The sequence below is a fragment of the Antedon mediterranea genome, chromosome 1 (genome assembly GCF_964355755.1).
Source record: "Antedon mediterranea chromosome 1, ecAntMedi1.1, whole genome shotgun sequence".
Classification (NCBI taxonomy): domain Eukaryota; kingdom Metazoa; phylum Echinodermata; class Crinoidea; order Comatulida; family Antedonidae; genus Antedon; species Antedon mediterranea.
Window position 1 is genome coordinate 15985482 of NC_092670.1, and position 19419 is coordinate 16004900.

The 19419-nt window shown below is 33.3% G+C and overlaps 3 protein-coding genes and 1 non-coding gene across 4 annotated transcripts; 2 read left to right on the forward strand and 2 right to left on the reverse strand.

The window, feature by feature from the left end:
- Window positions 1-52: 52 nt before the first annotated feature.
- LOC140058646 (eukaryotic peptide chain release factor GTP-binding subunit ERF3A-like) lies at window positions 53-11513 on the reverse strand. The gene is made up of 15 exons (XM_072104342.1): window positions 11062-11513; window positions 8513-8575; window positions 7950-8078; window positions 7355-7388; window positions 7107-7184; window positions 6792-6972; window positions 6508-6662; window positions 6253-6393; window positions 5817-5910; window positions 5474-5554; window positions 5242-5343; window positions 4900-4971; window positions 4656-4745; window positions 2815-2980; window positions 53-2335 (listed from the first exon to the last, which is right to left on the reverse strand). The coding sequence occupies exons 1-15, from the start codon at window positions 11339-11341 to the stop codon at window positions 2292-2294; spliced, it is 1710 nt and encodes a 569-aa protein (XP_071960443.1). The 5' UTR covers window positions 11342-11513; the 3' UTR covers window positions 53-2291.
- Window positions 11514-12574: 1061 nt separating this feature from the next.
- LOC140047016 (ribosomal L1 domain-containing protein 1-like) lies at window positions 12575-15591 on the forward strand. The gene is made up of 7 exons (XM_072091817.1): window positions 12575-12646; window positions 12905-13047; window positions 13470-13611; window positions 13959-14107; window positions 14308-14409; window positions 14687-14907; window positions 15080-15591. The coding sequence occupies exons 1-7, from the start codon at window positions 12584-12586 to the stop codon at window positions 15184-15186; spliced, it is 927 nt and encodes a 308-aa protein (XP_071947918.1). The 5' UTR covers window positions 12575-12583; the 3' UTR covers window positions 15187-15591.
- LOC140047027 (uncharacterized) lies at window positions 15556-17675 on the reverse strand. The gene is made up of 6 exons (XM_072091826.1): window positions 17434-17675; window positions 16889-16946; window positions 16605-16696; window positions 16430-16480; window positions 16001-16054; window positions 15556-15761 (listed from the first exon to the last, which is right to left on the reverse strand). The coding sequence occupies exons 1-6, from the start codon at window positions 17495-17497 to the stop codon at window positions 15730-15732; spliced, it is 351 nt and encodes a 116-aa protein (XP_071947927.1). The 5' UTR covers window positions 17498-17675; the 3' UTR covers window positions 15556-15729.
- Window positions 17676-18659: 984 nt separating this feature from the next.
- Trnag-ccc (transfer RNA glycine (anticodon CCC)) lies at window positions 18660-18730 on the forward strand. Its single transcript has one exon. It is a non-coding gene; the product is annotated as a tRNA-Gly (tRNA).
- The last annotated feature ends 689 nt before the right edge of the window (window positions 18731-19419 follow it).

A 19419-nucleotide genomic window follows, 5' to 3' on the forward strand; every position in this document is an offset into this window, starting at 1 on the left:
TGTACCTACAAATAACTTACTACAAACTACACATAAATATCACCACAAACAATATTGTAACGTTTGGTTTATTTGTACTATACACTGCTGCCTTGCATGAAATCATTCAGTCATTTTACATGATTTTAATACATGGGGAGCCAAAACTGTTGGATATTTTCAGTTACTGCAGTATGTACTACAGTAATTATGCAGTGTGCAAAAAAAAGGATCAAGATTCTGATTCGGTTAAAGCTACATTTCTATCTTCGGGTTTGATGTATACAATTCTCTTAAAAAGGCCAATGAAATAAAAAATTAGACTTTGATAAATGGAACATATATTTTAAAGTGCCTTCTTCAATTTACATTGCTTTCAATTATGAAACCTATTATATAGACATATATAGGTAATATATATCCATGTTTAAAATTTATGACGTCATTGCAGACAACATGACATGAAATATTGGTGGAGCTACACCAATATTTTATGTCATAGTCACAAAACTGGTTTAGAATTAGTTATGTAATAGTTCTTAACACAATAAAACTACAGTTGTGCAGGTCCATTTACTAAAGTACATTACACAAAAAAAAAAGTTTATAAATTAAATATATTTTATGATGTAAAGTATAGTAAAACTTTTTTTTAATTCATAAAACATATCTCTTATAATAAATAATATTCATAAAATGAATTAGGCATTCACATGAGTTTAGTAATATTATGCATATTGTAATTACTGGAGTAATCTGTAACAGTATTTAAGCAAAAGTGTTAAGTACGTACTTCAAACAACAATTTCATTTATTCTTAACCTGGCAGTATTGATCAAGATTATTTTATTACCAAATATTAATAAAATAATTCAATATTAAAATTGCTTTCAGGATTAAAGAACAGAATCTCATATTCACCAGATAATGGTAATAAAAATAATGATGATAATCAGCATTATAAAAACACTATCGCCTTCAGTGCGATTGCAATCTTAGACCCCATTTACACTTATGATTGGGTCCTGGGCCAGCCCAGGATTGGGTCCAATTTAAATTGCTTGGGCCTCATCCAGTATGTTTACACTTGCGTTCTAAACTATGGCCATGAGGATTCATTTTCTTAAGCCATTGGTCATGGTTCACTGCATAAGCCGTTCCTGGACCTACCCGAGAGATGGTCTAGATCTATCCGGCACAGGGCTGGCCTAACTTTATGCACAAAGAGCCACAAGCTCCACATGGGTGGGGATACCGGGGCTATATAACTTTTCATTTATTGTTATTATTACTTACTGATTGGCGACCCAGTGATGGCCCTGGGCTGGCCTAAATCTCAAGTGTAAATGGGGTCATAGAGCCAGTAACAACTTATGTTGCAATACAGAATGGAACTGAATACGACTCAAACAAACAGCCTGCTTTATATACAGTGAAATATTCAACCATTTTGGTCCACATTTATAAACTTGCAACAACAGCATGATTCTTGTCAAATGTTTAGAACTGAGCCCTTTTACATGTTCTTAAAAATGGTCAAAAATGTCGTACACACTATCATATCCAAATGTCTTACCAGAGGGTAAACTTTTATTGGCTATCAGACAAAACCATGTTTGAAGGAGTGTTCAGATGTTTTAGCCAAAGAAAACATTATAGGTCTAAAGTTACCTTTTGCCAAAGTCTACCCTAAAATCCCGTTTCCATAGGCTTCAATCTAGGCTCCATAAAAACACTAGAAAGCTAAAGGGCAAACTTTTATTGGCTTTTGCAATCACAAAAGCCTTTGGTGACTTTCTTACGCTCAGTCTACACTATGATGTGCCCATATATGGACACAATGATGTCATATCACTACGGTATTTGGATACATCACACTTTTTTTTGTCAAAATATTTTGATAGTGTAGACAGAGCTTTACAACCTGCTTTAGATCACAACTTGTAATGGGTGCGTGATTAAGCAGTACAGCCTGTACTAAAACAGAAACTTCATATTTACAAATGGTACACATCTACTTCTTGTATTATAAGCAGAAAGTAACCATTACTTGTCTCACGAATCATTGACCATTACAAACTGCTTAATTTTAATATTCATATAGATAGCAAAATGTATCAATATGGCTTCATATTTAGCAATAAAATACATTATATTGGCAACTTATGTTTACAACTATTTTGAAATTTTATATTTCAGCTCTCAACTGTAGCCTTTATTGTATCTTTCATAAGGTTTGTAACCTTGAAGGCAGTTGTCATTTATTCTCATCTGACTTACTTGATCACAACCACATCTTCAGTCAACTCCTCTTAGTTTAACAGCTTCAATACTTTGCCAATGGCAATCGTTTTCCCTGTAATTTTAAAGATAAATAGCACAATATTGGTATCTGTACTGTATTCAGATTATGAAGGCGAGTTGTTAATTTTGTGATAAAACACCTCTCATTTGGTGATGCTTCTCAGTCTTAAATCTACAAGTTGGTTTGTTTAGTTTATAACCTGTGGAAATGTCCTGTAAGCCTGTTGAGGCTTGGCTATTTACCCAGGAAAGTTGTTAACGTACCATAGGGAATACCGCCTAATTAGTCCATAAACCTGTTATGTTCTCTAATGCCTGGTACATAATTATGATTATTTTAGATTATGAGACAGAAAGTTTTTTCAAAGTGGTTTAGCAGAGAACATAACAATATAATACTTAATGGTAAATTTAAAGGAAATTACAAAAGTAATTTACATTGACAAAGTACTGCTTATGTATAAGGATCTGTAGACGTTGGTGTAGCTCCATGCACATTCCTAAAACCCCTATTGAATCAACAAAACCTACCTTCATCTCTCAATGTGAACCTTCCCATTTGTGGAAAATCTTTAAATGTTTCTAGACAGATGGTACCAGCTGTGGTTATACGTGCTATGGCTACTTGATCTTGCTTAATGAAGCGTGGTCCTTTTGTTTTATTACCCGTCTTTTTATCAACCAAAGCAATCAGGGACTGTAAACAAAACAAATAAGTTTATTTTATTTATTTATTTATTTATTACCATATTTACTGAGGGTAGCCTATCCAGTTCCAAATAGAACTGATCATTCAGGGCCCTCGATAAAACATACATACAGTACAACACATAAAATATTAAATATTCAAATGACATAAAATATATAAAAGGCTTAAAAATTTACAATGATTATATAAAATTCATATAAAAGTTAAAATCGTTGACAGATAAAAAAAAATATATATTCAGCAACCAAAAAAAATCAATTTATTATACCCGATTCACACATGCAATGTAATTGTAACAAATTGTTACATGGAAATTTTCCAGGATAAACTTTCCAGGTTAGAACGCTTTCATGGTGCAATGTATAATGTGAACACTGTGTAAAAGACATGTCCATATGCTGTGCTGTGTTACATCAATGTTACAAATTTGTACCAAGGTGGTTAGAGCATTGGAATTGCAATCAAGAGGTTGTCGGTTCAAGCCCCGGCTCGGTCACTGCAGTGTTGAGTCCTTGAGCAAGATTCTTTATCCACATTGTTCCTCCCCACCCAGGTGATAGAAATGGGTACCGGTATGTAAAAAGTACTGGGAAGGTAAATCAGACTCGTTTGTGCGGGAGGAGTGGCGTACCCCCCACAAACATACACACTTAGTGGAGTCTGGCCCAAACGCTAAGGAAATGGAGATGGGCACCACGGCCGTTAGCATTAGCTTACCGTATATTTCGGTGTATAAGTCGCACTTTTGACACGCAAATTTGACCTCTAAATTAAGGGTGCGTCTTATACACCGAACATAAATGCCTCACCACACAGATTGTACATAGGCCTAGGCTATCACCTCGTTTGCTAGGCCTGAGTAGGCTAGGCCTAGCTACAGTAACTAACTAACGTATAAACGGCAACCTGCTTCTGCCTAGTTTTCAAGTCATTTCAGCATGATGTACAGTTATACTAAATATGATGAAAAGATTTGTTCATTATGGCGCTCCGATAAAATTTTATTTGTAAACGTTTACGTCGTACGATTGGAATAGTATTTATTTATACAGTAGTTATACGCACGACCGCCGTACCCCAAGCGCAAGCCCTTATTTTGGTGGCCACATGGTGTACGGTATTCGACTAGTATATTCTCCAGGTGATTATAGCATGGACCTAGCGTACACACTTCTCGGATACATAGATACTAATCGAATACGATTGTCCGTGAAAACGCGCGCCCTCTCGAAATGATCAAGCGAGGCTAGCCCACACACGTGCGTGTTACACACACGGTCATGCACTCGATGTTGCGGCGAAACTCATGAATAACAAGTTAGAAAGAACTTGTTGAGGCTGGGCGCGGCCGAGCCTAGGTAAGAAAAAACATAAATAAAGGATGCCGTTGTAGATATAACAAAATATATTATTACAATAATATTGATTACATTTAAAAAAAACATTGTTTTGATGAAATATAAGGTGCGTCTTATACATCGACGATATAAAAAATACCGATATTTTACTCTCAGTTGGGGGTGCGTCTTATACACAGGTGCGACTTATACACCGAAATATACGGTAGGTTTCGACTTTACCTTTACCTTACCAAGGTAAAATTATGTGTGAATCAGGTGTTATTTCTCAGGACCCTTTATATTAAGTTCATAGTTTTACTTACAGATAATTGTGCTTCTTCTACAGCACTATGGATATGTAGTACAGCATTATAGCCAGCACATATTATAGATTTGTATTCAATTATCACAATCTGAAAATAAAATAACAATTGGCAAATCATACAAAAACATTATGCTGCAGTAATTATATATCAGTTACTGCAGTAGCCTTCTTAGTAGTTTAGTTACACACAAAATACTATTAAGTTGAATTACAAATTAATAAAATTGTTGTTAAGTACTTACCTGTGCTGTGAATTCCCGTCCTGTGTGACATGGGTTAATAGTATCACATAGGACAAACCCAGATGAAACATCCTAAAAAAAAATTATTTAATATTTTATTGGTTAAATATCATAACCAGCTAAGTCAGCTGTTGGAGGTAGGTATAAAAAAGGAGCAGGAATTTCTAAAATTCGTTCGATAAAGAAACTAGAAGAGAGTATTGTCATGCAACAGAAAAATTTATTTCATATATGGTTTTATAAATTAATTTTTTAAATTAAGGTCATTTGATTAAACGATTGTGGGTCACATGGCACTTTATTTCATATATGGTTATGATAAACAAACTGAACAATACATACATCTTCCTCAACACCACGAACCTTGACCTTGACATTATCACCAGCAGAGGCACTGTTCCTCTCATCGTCATCAACTAAAATAGTCAACACTTCTACTGGCGTCTAAAAAAGGAATTAAAAAAATCCAGCATAAGATAAACTTTTACAAAATGCTTTGTTGTACATTTATAAAATGTAGAAAAAGTATATATTTGAATAAATTCATAAAATGTATTTAAAATATCATACTGACCTTATTTGGCATCAGTAATAGTGATGAGCCTTTACCAACCTCCCCCGATTCTATTTTACCCAGCAGTATGGTACCCATGTCCTATAAATAATAAATATGCAAGGTTATCATTTTTATTACAGTAGAAAAAACCCTATTAAGTGGACATAGAAAGTATTCCAAAAATAAATTGAATAGTGGTTGGTTGTAGTTTTAAAATGTATATTCCCCTTCATTTATTTCACAGTAAAGTGTCCCTTTAAGGGGAATGTCCCTGAATAGGTGTCCCAATCGAGAGGTTCTACTTAAACAATCTATAAAATCACCAAGTACAAATGTGTACTACTATATATTACTAACTTACCTTATATTTATCAACTACTGGCATAATAAATGGGCCATCAGTGGGCAATCGTGATATAGATAAAGCGTCTATATATTGAATAAAGGAAGGACCTCTATATACAAAAAAAAAAACAAAACAAGAAAAACCAAGTTTAGTATGTGTAATAGATTGAAATTAAACAGCGTATGTGACCATTCCTAAAAAGGAAGTTGCTTATATCGCCTAAGACCTACTTGGGTACTTGTAGTATTACACTTCTAGAGTCTTCCGATAATTTAAATTGTAAATAATGTTTATTAGCATCCAATTTACTAAATACAGTTGAACCGTTTTGTACAAACTTCTGGGACTGTAGGCATTACATGACATACTCTTTGTATTGCTAGATGTGAAAACATTGCTTAGGACAATATATCTTTAAGGAAATGCAAAAATAAATAAAAATGCAACTCACGTATACCAGGGGCATTCAGTGCTTATGTCCTTAAGATTGGCCCCAGTCATTCCTGATACAGGGATGAAGAAAACATCTTTTTTCGGATTAAAACCAACTTTCTTTAAAAATGGAACAAGTTTTGACTGACATTCCGTGAACCTTTAAACAAAAATGAGATTATTATTATTAAATTCCTATTACGTTAAAATTACATCAATATTACTCAACACAACCAGTATTAACTGTAAAAACATGCTTCGAAAAGCTACTAACCTTTCCTCTGACCATTTTACTGTTGGATCATCCATTTTGTTTATTAAAACCACTAAATGTTTCACCCCAGCAGTTTTAACTAACATAGCATGTTCTCGGGTTTGCCCTCCCCTTTCAAACCCAGTCTCAAATTCACCTTTACGGGCCGAAATTACCTGAAAAAAAAAAAGGTTTATGTTAAGTATTTGTAAATTGTATATGTTAACCTATTTACAAAAAAACAGATAAAAACAAATACCAAAAAATATGTGGACATCTTGAAGCAGATAAATTTTGAAACTCACCAAAACTGCTAAATCAGCTTGAGCAGCGCCACCTATCATGTTTGGTACAAAGCTTCTATGTCCGGGCGCATCCAGCATCGTAAAATGTTTGCTGTCAGTCTCAAAGTACGCCCTCCCAACCTCAACTGTTTTGCCTTTATCTCTCTCTTCTTGGTTTGTGTCAAGGGCCCATGATAAATACCTATAGCAATTATAACAAATTGTCACATTAATAGAAAAATGTTAAATAAGTTTAACAGTCTTTAACCATGGAAGCTCAGATCAACACAAATTACACAGCAATAATACAGTTACATACTCTAAAATTAAACCTACCAACTTTCACGATTTTTTTCTCTTGCTTCCCTTTCATATTTTTCCAACGTTCGTTTGTCTACGCCCCCGGTTAAAAACCTAAAATATATAGAAATAAGCATCCTCATCATGTAATTAAATTGATTAAATGAACTAGAAACATACTTTTGAGAACCAGTATGCTAATTGAAATGCTGGGATAATACTTAACATTTTTCATAAATTATAAATCAAATTAAATATTTAATTATCAAAGTAAATTGTCTTACATTATGTGGCCTCCTATGGTAGATTTACCAGCATCTGTCAAAGAAATATAACATTTTCCACATTTATTATTTATATTTTCGGATTGAATACCGGTTTATACAGGTGATAAAAAAAAGTCACTATTATCAAGATATATGTTGCAAATATCAGATATCTGTTCACTGCCCATTTGTGATCTACCTAACAAAACTAATGACATCATTTTACATGTAATACTTTATTTATTGACACCAAAGAAAAACTAGGTTAGTTGATTAGCTATCAAAGAAAAAGGGCCAGGGTCAAATGTCAAACCTATACCTATCACCAAGGCAGAATCTTGTTATCCAGATCAGAAGACTGGATTACAGTCCAGGGGAGGATTTAGAGGATTAGATATTTTAAGATATATTGTCCTCCTGAAAAATTTTTGTTTACATTTTTTTTAATAAGCCATTTTAATGTCACTTCAACCAAAAATGGATTGGAAAGAAAATGATTTATCTAAGAAAATTGTGATTGAAAGTAAAAAATAGTAAACTGTTTATTTTGTCTGTTTGTTTTGAACCAGGCCTAAAGCATTTAAAAAAAAAATGTTATTTAAAATTGACTTACCAACATGTCCAATAAAGACCACATTTACATTCTCTTTCTTTTCCTCTTCTTTTTCTACTTTCACGTTTTTCCTTTTGGGTACTTGTATGGCAGTGGTTACTGGTGCTTCTTCTTCTGAGCTTTTCTCTTCTGATGAAATTAATTTAAAATGCTTCATGATAATGACGAACTTGAATAGTGTATTAGATTATATGATATGATATTAGATTACTGATGTTGAGAAAGCTGATACAGTAAATGTTGATTAGGAGAATGAAGATGGTTGATGATTAAAAGATGAGATAAGATGAGGATTAAAAGAGGAGATAAGATGAGAATTAAAAGAGGAGATAAGATGTGGATTAAAATAGGAGATAAGATGAAGATGAGGGTTAAAAGAGATAAGATGAAGATAAGGATTAAAAGAGGAGATAAGATGAGGATTAAAAGAGGAGACAAGATGAGGATTAAAAGAGGAGATAAGATGTGGATTAAAAGAGGAGATAAGATGAAGATTAAAAGAGATACAGTAAGATGAGGATTAAAAGAGATAAGATGAGGATAATATTTAAAAGAAAACAAACCTGATATTGCAATTTCCTCATCTTCTGGTGTTAAATCATTTATGTTGCCAGCTGCACCTTCAGCTAAAAAGAGTAATTTAAAATAGGGACTAGCTATTTGTACAACGACAGTACATAACAACTGTTATACTTATGCACTTGTCAATTGTATGACCCACTATACGACCCCCGGGAGAGGTGCGTCATTTGTCCGATGTGCGTCATACCTTTGAATACCATGACGCACCCGTGCGTAAAAAATGTGACTTACTTTTAGGTGACCATGACGCACCCATTTTGACGCACTGTGACCATGTTGTTTATGATATGGTGGGTGGTAAAGTGATGGACATTGACACACCTTGTTCATTGATGTGACGTACCATCTAGGTTTTTTGACGCACCCCTGCGTCAGTAATTATTTGTAAATGACGCACTTCTCCCGGGGGTCGTATAGTGGGTCATACAATTGACAAGTGCATTATACGTACTGCGACAGGCAACCAATTATAGAGAATGTAGATGTTACATGTCAATCCATGTGATTTAGGATTAGCTTTTTTCCATTCTTTTATTATGGAAAGGGTTTTTTGGTGTAGGCTATGGCCTAGAGGTTGTGGGATCGATTCTCTACTTAACAACTCTTTAAAAGAAAAATGTATTTATTTAGAGGGTAAGGTTTTTAATATTTAGGACAAGTTTTATTATTTAGGACGAGTTTTACACGTTGTACATCCAGCGGCGGCCAACTGTGGTACGTATAACAAAATACATGTTATACAGGGGTCCCAAGTCTACCGCTACTTGCGGTAGTCTACCGCTTTTAGTACCCATCTACCGCGCTACCGCTATCTCGACGTTTTCTACCGCATTTTGATTTTTTTACCGCATTTTCAAATTTCCCCATATTTTTGGACAAATTGATTTACGGCCCATTTACGGTTACACCCAGGCTCAGCCCAGGTCAACAATAGTCAATAACCAGACAAAAGTGAGGCAGGATATTGAAACAATGTCTATTCATGCAGTCTCCGTGGTCTATTATTGTATTTTTATTTGTATGCACTGCCTTTGTTAAACCGTAACAATAATATAAACATGCACGGTACTACACGCCGGACGTAGAAAAAAAAGAAGCGTGCAACCAACCGTGAATCAATCACGTGGTAACCGGAATACGCGATTATCAATTTTGGGAGGATCAAAGTTTTAACTAAATAAACGCTTTGATTACACAGTGGTTGAGACACGTTTTTAATAGTTATTACATTTTTAAACACCCTCATAATTAATGGACTCTACCAATGTTGATCCGCTGCAAAAAGCAACAGATCGCACATCGCACGAGGTTGTTGAGGCGGTGTTTTATTTGGTTTGACTGTACGATCCGATAATACGAACATGTTAAATGATTTAAAAGGCATGGATTCGCCAAGCAAGTAGGCCTACATTTAAAAAAAATTTACCTAAATTGTCGTAAGCTCTTTTGTTCAAACTTGTTATTTATATAGCAATAATCCACCCGTTCCGGCATGCATTCGCTAGGCCTCTAGCCTAGGCCTACTCCTCGATCGATCGATGTCGCTGGTGGGGAATTTCCCAGCGATAAGAAATCGGCGAAATAGCTCATAAACGGCCTACATGTTAATGTTATATCTTGAATGCCAGTGTAATTACGTATGGATAAAACAATATAAAACTCATCATCTGAAATAATATGTTAACTCGCGTAATGTAGCATAAGACGGATTCAGAATAGTTATTTCGATTGTTTTTTGGGTTTTAAAATGGTAGCTAGCTAGTAGAAGCCCTAGACTAGGCCTAGGCCTGTGCCTAAAAAAAATGAGTAAATTCTATTGGGCAATACTATCATGTGTAAATATTGTACATTATGTAATTAAGTTAAATTATTTTATATACTGAATTTTAGTTAAAATACAGTATATATTTTTTAAATTCTTTGTACTGAGGGTGTGTCCATAAAAAAAATAAGAATGTAAAAATACTGATGGATAAACCTATGTAAAATTTAAGCAAACTTATGTGTAAATATTGTATATACTGTATATGTAACATATTTAGTTAATTAAGAGACGTAAACGACACGCGTGTTGATTTTCGATTCCCCGCTCGTTGACTTTCGACGCCCCCGAATTGAATGTGGTTCACGACAAAATCTCCTGCGAATGGACTTTCCCAAGTTGGGACGTCTGTGTTATACGTTTTTTGTTATACGTCCAGTGGCGATACGTATACGTATATCCTCGTCCTTTAAAATATGACAGAAACAAAAGATGAATTGGCATTGTTAATGTTAATACACATATTCTAAATAAAATAAAGTGTTAAATTAAATTGTAAAAGGAAAGAAAGAAATAAATCATTTATATTATAAATACCTATAGGCCTAGGCCTAGGTCTAGTTTAGTAGTAGTTTTATAAAATTGATGAGTTCATAATTGTATTATAATATTATCATTAATTATATATTAATTATTATTATTATTTCCAAAATACTGTCAGTATGACTCTAGGCTAGCCTAGGCTAGAATAAAAACAATTTCACTAACCTTCTTCTTGGACATTTTGACCTTCTTCTGTGTTTGTGTTATTTTCAGTCACATTACTACTAGGTTCAGTAACAAAACTGGGAACAAAAGCCGGAGCATGTACGTTCGGTACAAATGTGGGAGCATTGACGTTTAGATCGGAGATATTCGGAAGTTTACTATCCCCGCTTCCTAGGCCACTTACATCTACTGGAATCGATCTTCCTGTCGTGGAAAAGCCTTGATCCTCGTCCTGGTCCCAGCTGTCCAAAACAGCTGTTTGCTCTCTTTGATTCTCCATCTTTGTGCTTGATACAAGCACTTTCTAGTGTTAGTCGAATGTACTAAAAAACTGTTTATTCAATCGTTTTATAGAAATACAAAAAAATAAGGCGATAAAATTACATCTACGATTGCCAACCCAATATTTCACAATCTTTATGCCACCATCATGAACCTCGTGTGTGCCGGTTGAGCGCCACCATATATAGAATGACGTCATATCCGTTAATATTATCCTATCTCCTCCGATCCCCCGCCCTGGCGTATCGTGTAACATTGAAAAAAATCGTTTTATTCTTTACTTCATTTTAATATCAATTTTACTTTGTTTCCTTGTATTCATTCACTTTGAATCGTGTACAGTCTCTTGTATTGTACAGTACCCTCAGAAAAAAAGCTTAAGGTTTAAAAATCGTAAATCAGGATTATTTAACATTCGGTACATAAAAATACCAATTTGGTCAATGAATCATAAATTTGTAATAGGCCTATATGTGAAAGAGAGGACTTATTGCACGTTATCAGACCAAGCTAACTCTAGTTTATCAGTGTAAAAAGTATATGAATTAAACCAAATAATGTTAGCAATAGCTGAGGTTCAGGACAAGACACTTTTAGGCGGATCTAAGCGGATCAACAAACTTTTTTTTTTTTTTTTTTTTCCTGGTGGCTAATTGCTGTTGTTAAAAACCAGTTTTTATGTGGATTTTTTATTTGTTTATTATAAATAGTGAACATGATAGGGAAAAAAGCGGGTGACACTGCCTGTCTGCCCCTTTCTTAAATTTAATTTTTTTTTAAACGTATAAATGCAAAAAATAGAAATTCGACAATGAATGTTATATGAATACAGTTTGTGTATCTCTCTGGTTGAATATACTAGCAATAGTATAGTATTAGTAGGCCAGGTCATAATTTATTGTTCAATAATTTTTCAAAAATGCAGAATTGATAAATAAATAAGTTTTTAATATAAGGCCGTATGCCTTTAAGTTCCTTTTCTTAATCCCATTTTTTATTTGTGTATTATTTAATCATTCACTGACAGTGGCACCGTCGTTGTTTTTTGTAGACTAGCAAAACAATGTGTTTAGATTCACTGATTCAAAAGTAATGCTACTACTACAGTATGTTATTTTAATGAGACAGAGTTGCGGAATTTTTACCCTTGGGCGTTGTTTTACAGCTAAAAAAGTTTTTACTGTATTTTATACAATTATTCGTCAACGTTGAGGGGGCCATCCATGAACAAGAAAACATAATGGCTACGTCAAAACATGTGGAAATCGCTGAGTTTAGAAAAAGTCAATTAAATCCTGTTAAGGTTTGTTGTTAAGAAAAACAATGAATTAATTTTCAAAATAAACAAAAAGCTTATTGTTTTTTGTATTACTTTTTAAATAAAAAGTAGGGGTAAATAGTAAGGTTAGGCCTAGCTAGGCTAGGCCTACACTTACTGCTCACACTCCACAGAAATGGTGCTTGTCACTGTGGTAATCATGTGAGACACGTGCGTGTGGGGTGTGCATCGTATCGGCCTAAAAGCAGCCGAGCAAATAATAATGAACACGTTTTTTTGTAGGTAAAACAGGCAGTGTTGGCTTTGTTTACCCAGCATAAAGTGAAGAAACAATCAAATCCTAGTTTATTTGAAGATGTACATAATCTAAAAATTCAAATTACAACTTGGAAAGTATCTGGAGCGAAAAAGAAATTAATGAAAATGTAAATTTTTTTCTATTACAATAAATAATAATACATACTAAAAATGTATGTCTTAAACTTTTGATTAATTTTTAGATTTAAATATACAGTATTTGTGTACATACAGTATAGTTGGGCTTAAATTTAATTTGGTATTAGTAATTATTTAAAATTATTATTGGTTATAAATAAATACTATTTATAATTGATATTAATAAATATTATACACTTACACTTAATGTTTGATGGAAATAGTTTAGGCTAGTGCCTATTAGATTCCATTTCTAGCCGAAAATAGTCGTCAAGTCTAGACTTAAAGATGTTCACTGAAGAGTGTATAGGACTATATAGATTTCTGTAGAAAGTAAAAGCAAATAATTAGCTAATTTTAAATGTTTGAGAAGAAATTTATATTAATTTATATTTTAATATATATTTAATAGCAATTTGCCTCATTCTGTGCATGGTGATGACGAAATTGATATCTGCTTAATATCAAGAGATGAACCAGACAAAGATAGTGAATCTACCATAGAACATTTTCAAGATTTATTACAAGAGAAAGATGTCTGTAATGTTAAAGAGGTTGATATTATAGTTTTTGTTTTTTTTTCTTTATTCAAATCATTGTTTACACTTACAGGGATTTAACTAGAGTCTTAATGCATGTGTGTGTTAACAAATTTGGTGGGTGGGGAAAGAACAAAATGTCCAGCACTTTCAGGTACCAAGAGGTTTCTTAGGAGAGTGCGATACTGAAATAATGATGGGTTAAATGAGTGTTCCCGTCCACCTCTGCCCACTTTTTATGTTTAGCATCATCTAAACCATTTTATTAATTATGAATTCCACTATCATGTACAGTACATATACAGAGTTTGTTCAACAAATCTATTTGAATAAAACAAAATGTAAATTTACATTATTTACAGATAATCCCATTAAAAGATCTAATTGCTGAGTACAAGTCGTTTGAATCTAGAAGAAGGCTAGCAAGGAAATATGATGTGTTCTTGGCAGATAGAAGAATTTTCCACCGAATTTCTCCTCACATGGGCAAGGAGTTCTACAAGAGAAACAAGTTGGTTTTAGTTATCTATATAATAGGTTTTTTAATTAGGATATAATGTAAACATTACATTAATACTGTGTATTAAGTAAAATGGATGTCTTTTTTCTCTTGCTGGCAAACAAATGTCTGAATCAAAATACACATACACACACTTGTGTCAGATAGAAAGCAAATACTGTACATTTTTTGTAACTTTTTTTTAATTTCAGATATCCAATCAGAGTGGATATGTCAAAATCGGATTTGAAAAAAGAATTTGATGATGTGATCCATTCAGGGCATTTGAATTTTTCAGGAAAAGGATGCAGCAAGTAAGATCACAAACATTAATTTGATTAAGTTAGTAGGGATGCATTTAAAATAAATATATCTACGGCGAGTAAGAGAATTAGATCGACTGGTCACAGTGCTTAATACTATCGGTAGAGCTATATATACTTCATGGTACTTTAGTACACGACAAATTTGTGTTGTATAGACACATACAGTACATCAAGGTCAAATATACTGTTTTATACTTAGCCACATCATTTTACATGCTATGTGGGTTTTTACCAATCAGTACTATATGCAACCTTTTTTTCGTAGCTCTATGAATGTTGCCACAACCGAGCAGAGTGTTGAAGACGCTGTAGAGAATGTAATAGCAGCTGTCCAAGGCATAGCCCTCAAGATTCCAAGTGGATGGAACAATATCAAAGGCCTGCATCTCAGGGTAGAGAACTCTACAACACTTCCTATACATGAGTCCCTTGTTTTTGAAGATTGGTGGGCTGAGAACAAAATATTTAAGGAAGACATCCATAGAAGTATGTATCATTTTTGTTTTCTTTCATAAAATGATATATGAATGATAATTTTGTACAGAAAACTGTGTTACTAAACCCATTTAATTATCATTCCACTTTGTGCATATTTAATAAAGTAATATGTTTTATATTTAACTGTTTATATTGTATAACATGTTTATTACTCTTTTAGTGAAAAGACAATTGAAAATGGAAAAAGTTAATGATGAAGAATCTGAAGACGAAGAAGTAGTATCGAAAAAGAAACCAAAAAAGAAACTAAAAACAAATAAGAAATAAATAAGTGCAGTGGGCTGTATGCAACAGATAAATCATAACACAATGCTCACACTAGGCTGGCAATTATCTTGAATGTTAATTAAATTGTGCCTTAAACTTACCATCATTAACACTGTATTGTATGCCCTGCTCTAGACTGCTATCTGGCTTAAAGCTCTGTCTACCATATTTAAGCAATGCATATCACTACCATATTTGAAAACATCACACTTTTTTGTCAAAATAGTTTGATAGAGTGTATAAGAAAACATTTATATACACACAGCATGTAATGCCTATAATTAAGATGTAGAACAAATGCCATTTGTTGTAAAGGAATACTAACTCGGGGAAAGTCAAGCCCAAATCCGTAAAAAAAAAACCAACATGTTAAATTTTAATACAAGTTTATTGTTTCCAATTGTTTTAGTTACATAAATGCTTTGATAAAATAATTTAACTAATACATCTGTTTAAAGTAATGTGTAACGACGACAAACGTTTAAAACCACCTGAATTTCAGGCACACAGCAAACACATCTAAGCAGTCTTTGGATTCTATCACTACCAACGTGATGATGTTGCATTTGCAAAACCTGTAAACATAAACAAATCTTGTTAATCCTAGCATAATGTAAAGCTCTGTCTACACTATGAAACTGGTTTGACAAAAAGTGTGATATGGGCACATCACATTTTTTTGTCAAATAAAGTTTCATAGTGTAGACTAGACAATATTAAATTTATGAGGAAGTAAAAAGATTGTAATGCTTCTAGAACTTAAGTTCAAAATAATGATTTATGCAACAGTATAAATGAGCATATGTACACTTACTTTTATGTGATTGGTCAGTTCCACGTTCAACATACTCTTCAACTGTGATGTTGCCTTATTGAAAAAGAAAGGAAGGCTATGTTATGTATAAAGCTCTGTCTACATTATCAAAAAAAATGTTTTTGTTTTCAAACTAGTTTGATAGTGTAGACAGAGCTTTAGACTATATACTGTACTTTTATTGAAGGATGCAGACATAAAGCGTGGTTCCCACTAGCGACGCAACACAAGGACGTAACGCAACGCAAGTGAATTGACCAATCACAAGCGATGGCTTATTCGCTTGTGATTGCTAACTGTCTATAACTTCGCTTGTCATTGGTTAAAACGCTTGCGTTGCATTTACGTCCTTGCGTTACGTTCTAGTGGGAACCAAGCTTAATCAAAGGAACTAAAGTTAAGTATGTCAAATAACACCAAAATACTTACATGGTTTACCACTTAAACAGTCTCTTATTTGTTTTTCTGTTTTGCGCCAAGCTGAAAGAATAAACTCATTAACTCCGTAAAGAATAAAGATGATATCGGTATAATAAGTAACTGTTGGATCACAGGCCTGTAGCACTTTGATGTGATTGTTTAGTACTGTAAATAAACACTTTACCTTCCGACAGCATTTTAACATTTGCAAGGTGTTCTTGTGTATAACTAGCAGTAACAGATGCTTGGAAATATGGTCTAGGCGAAGCTTGTATGCTATCAACAGAATTTAAATTTATTCATTATAGTTTAAGTATAGTATAAAATCTATTAAACTATTAAAAAATATTTTAAGCATAAAACCCAGAATATTCAAGGTACGATTGAAAGTAATTTAAATGCATTTCTAAAAAAACATTTTGAGCAAGCACATGAATTTAAACAAAAACAAAACAATTGGTGACTCACTTCATATCTTTTTTCATTTCTCGAGAGTCTGAATTATTTTCAATTTGTTGAGAATATCCTTGTTGAAAATAAAAAAAGATTAATTAAACATTTTAATTATACAAAAAACGTAAGTGTATCGTAAGCAATACCAATTGGTTAAAACAATATTTTAGGGCCTGCTGTATCAATGACCATTTTAATTGGTCAAAAATAAATCCTACATCTACAATGCACGCAAACCTATTTTTCGAATGGAATAACCCAAGCTGCAGCTCTAGATAGATAAATCTCTCTAGAAAAGTTAAATAAAAAAAAGAATTAACCTACGTTTTCTCTAAGTAATTTAGACGTTAATTAATCTATGTATCTAATTAAAATATGCAGAGTGTACGCTTATTTTTAGGTCCTAGCTAAGAGGCTGTTGAGTAGAGTAGCTAGGCCCTAGGCTAGATTCAGTCTGCTAGCTAGGCCTCAGCTAGGCCTAGTAGTCTTACCTCGCGAGTCACACGAGAGAGAGAGAAGCGCATTGTTTTTTGCATGATGATGCAAGCTGTTAAACTCACCTCCTCGTCGGCTTTGGACATTAATTTTGCAAGGACCCTTACTCAAGTTGTACATGATCGTCATTCCATTTCTGCAAAAACTGTATCGAAAATATAAGCTATTGCAAAATTAAAACAAACTACAGTACAATAAAGCTTGAGACATGTGTAAATTTCGTTCTTATGTGGTTGAAAATAAAACTACCCGCATGCTCGCGAATTGGCAAATTACATAATTAAAAGGTCGACGGAAACCGGATGAATTGTGATTGATGAATGAGCAATTTGCGAATTTTTACATTGAAATTTGTAACAGAGCAAAAATGCCCGCCCTCATGCGTGAGGATGTATGTCGTATCATCTCTGCAAAATGCAAATAGAGCTAGTTTTCTATGATCTCGAGACTTTAGGAAATAGTGTTACACATAATGCTAATTCAGGAATTTCTTACACTCTGCACTTTATACTCATAACAAAAGGTTCACATTTTACAGGGTCTTAAAATAAATAAGTACTAAATATTTAATAATATGAAAATGGTCCAAAATATATTATTCCGCACCACCCAACCTCTCTCTAAAGATGGTTAATAAATAAATAAAAATAAATATTACTTATCGGCCTTTATTGCCTATTTTATGAAAGTAAAGCTGATTTTAGTTTGATCGTTTTTATTCACCGAAAAAATTTTTTACAAAATTCACTGCATGACCTGACTTGATGATAAATAATCTTTGTTTTACTATCTAACAAAAATGACTTTATAAAATTTCCGCAATAAAGAGTGGCCGGAGAATAATAAACAATTCAGATTTTTATAAAAAAAAAAAGGTTGAGTTGAGTAAGGACGTATAAAAAATGAACCAAGGTCTGTGGTATTTGAAAAAAAGAATTTCCTCTTCTTTATCCTTTGGAAAGCGGTAAATTACCAATTATGGCTATTAATTAATCTGTGCGATAGTCTATCCTTGCCAATGCTTTTGACTGACGCAAATAGTGTATCTACTCCTAACGCATGCGGCGCCCTACTTCATGGGAATCATTACAGTTACAGAAAAAAATCGCACTGTGCTCTTTTTTCTTATATACTTTGCCGTGTGCATTCGTTTCCTGGGAAGAATAATCACGCGTTGTGTCGTATATCAACCATTCACCCAAAACGCGTTTTGTTTATCTTGAACGCTTTCTAGTTCTTCGTTAAAAATGTACGAGATAAAGATCTAAATATAGCCAAGCTTTCTCTTGAAGCACTGCTGGTGTAATGGTATCATGCAAGATTCCCATTCTTGCGACCCGGGTTCGATTCCCGGGCAGTGCAACGTGTTTTTTTTTTTTAATTATTCCTTATCCTTATAAAAAAAACTTGCTGAACTATGATTATAGATATAACGTTTCAATCAATCATTAAATCATGTTTATATTTCGTGCACGTGGAGAGAATATTAATATTGATAACATTAACAATAAAGTAAATACAATTATTACGCATTTTTCTCATTGTTTAAAATGTTAAGAAGCCTTCAGTTATTCACTTTAACAAATTAGATTTAATTAATTAAATAGGATTATAAGACAATACTAATCAATTCCGTACAGTTGGCCCTTGTGGCCACTAAAAGGAAACAGGCAACACCCTATCACTATAGAGTGGGTATAGCAATTATGGTGTGATGGTAATAGATAATTAAGAGGCCGAATAGATTAGATTTAAATTAATCTAATCCTTTTATGAGGATTAGGATGCCGAGATTTCTTTTAACACTGAGGTATAAAAATTAAATAGGACTAAGATTAAGAAAAAGACTCGATGTTCGACAGTTCTTCTTACACATTTAAGATAGATGAGATGCCTAACGTTACCACGAGCTGCATGTTGCTACATTATGATCGAAAACAAAAAGAGATGGTATATTCAGTACATTAAACCGAACTGCGAGTCGTTTTTTCACGTTTTCTTTTTACTCGTGTTTCCGTTTCTAATATTTTGCTTGGGACCTTACAATACAA

Bases quoted from the DNA above. Each gene is read 5' to 3' on its own strand.
- LOC140058646 (XM_072104342.1), bottom strand. From the start codon at position 11,341: ATGGAGAATCAAAGAGAGCAAACAGCTGTTTTGGACAGCTGGGACCAG. The intron at 5,344-5,473 runs GTCAGTATGATA...TTCCTTTTTTAG, and splicing joins TATTACTGATGCCAAATAAG to ACGCCAGTAGAAGTGTTGAC. The intron at 4,746-4,899 runs GTAAGTACTTAA...TTTTATTTTCAG, and splicing joins GACGGGAATTCACAGCACAG to ATTGTGATAATTGAATACAA.
- LOC140047016 (XM_072091817.1), top strand. From the start codon at position 12,584: ATGGCTACGTCAAAACATGTGGAAATCGCTGAGTTTAGAAAAAGTCAA. The intron at 13,048-13,469 runs GTAAATTTTTTT...TATATTTAATAG, and splicing joins AAAAAGAAATTAATGAAAAT to CAATTTGCCTCATTCTGTGC. The intron at 13,612-13,958 runs GTTGATATTATA...CATTATTTACAG, and splicing joins ATGTCTGTAATGTTAAAGAG to ATAATCCCATTAAAAGATCT.
- LOC140047027 (XM_072091826.1), bottom strand. From the start codon at position 17,497: ATGACGATCATGTACAACTTGAGTAAGGGTCCTTGCAAAATTAATGTC. The intron at 16,481-16,604 runs GTAAAGTGTTTA...TTATTCTTTCAG, and splicing joins TGTTAAAATGCTGTCGGAAG to CTTGGCGCAAAACAGAAAAA. The intron at 15,762-16,000 runs GTAAGTGTACAT...TTATGTTTACAG, and splicing joins AACTGACCAATCACATAAAA to GTTTTGCAAATGCAACATCA.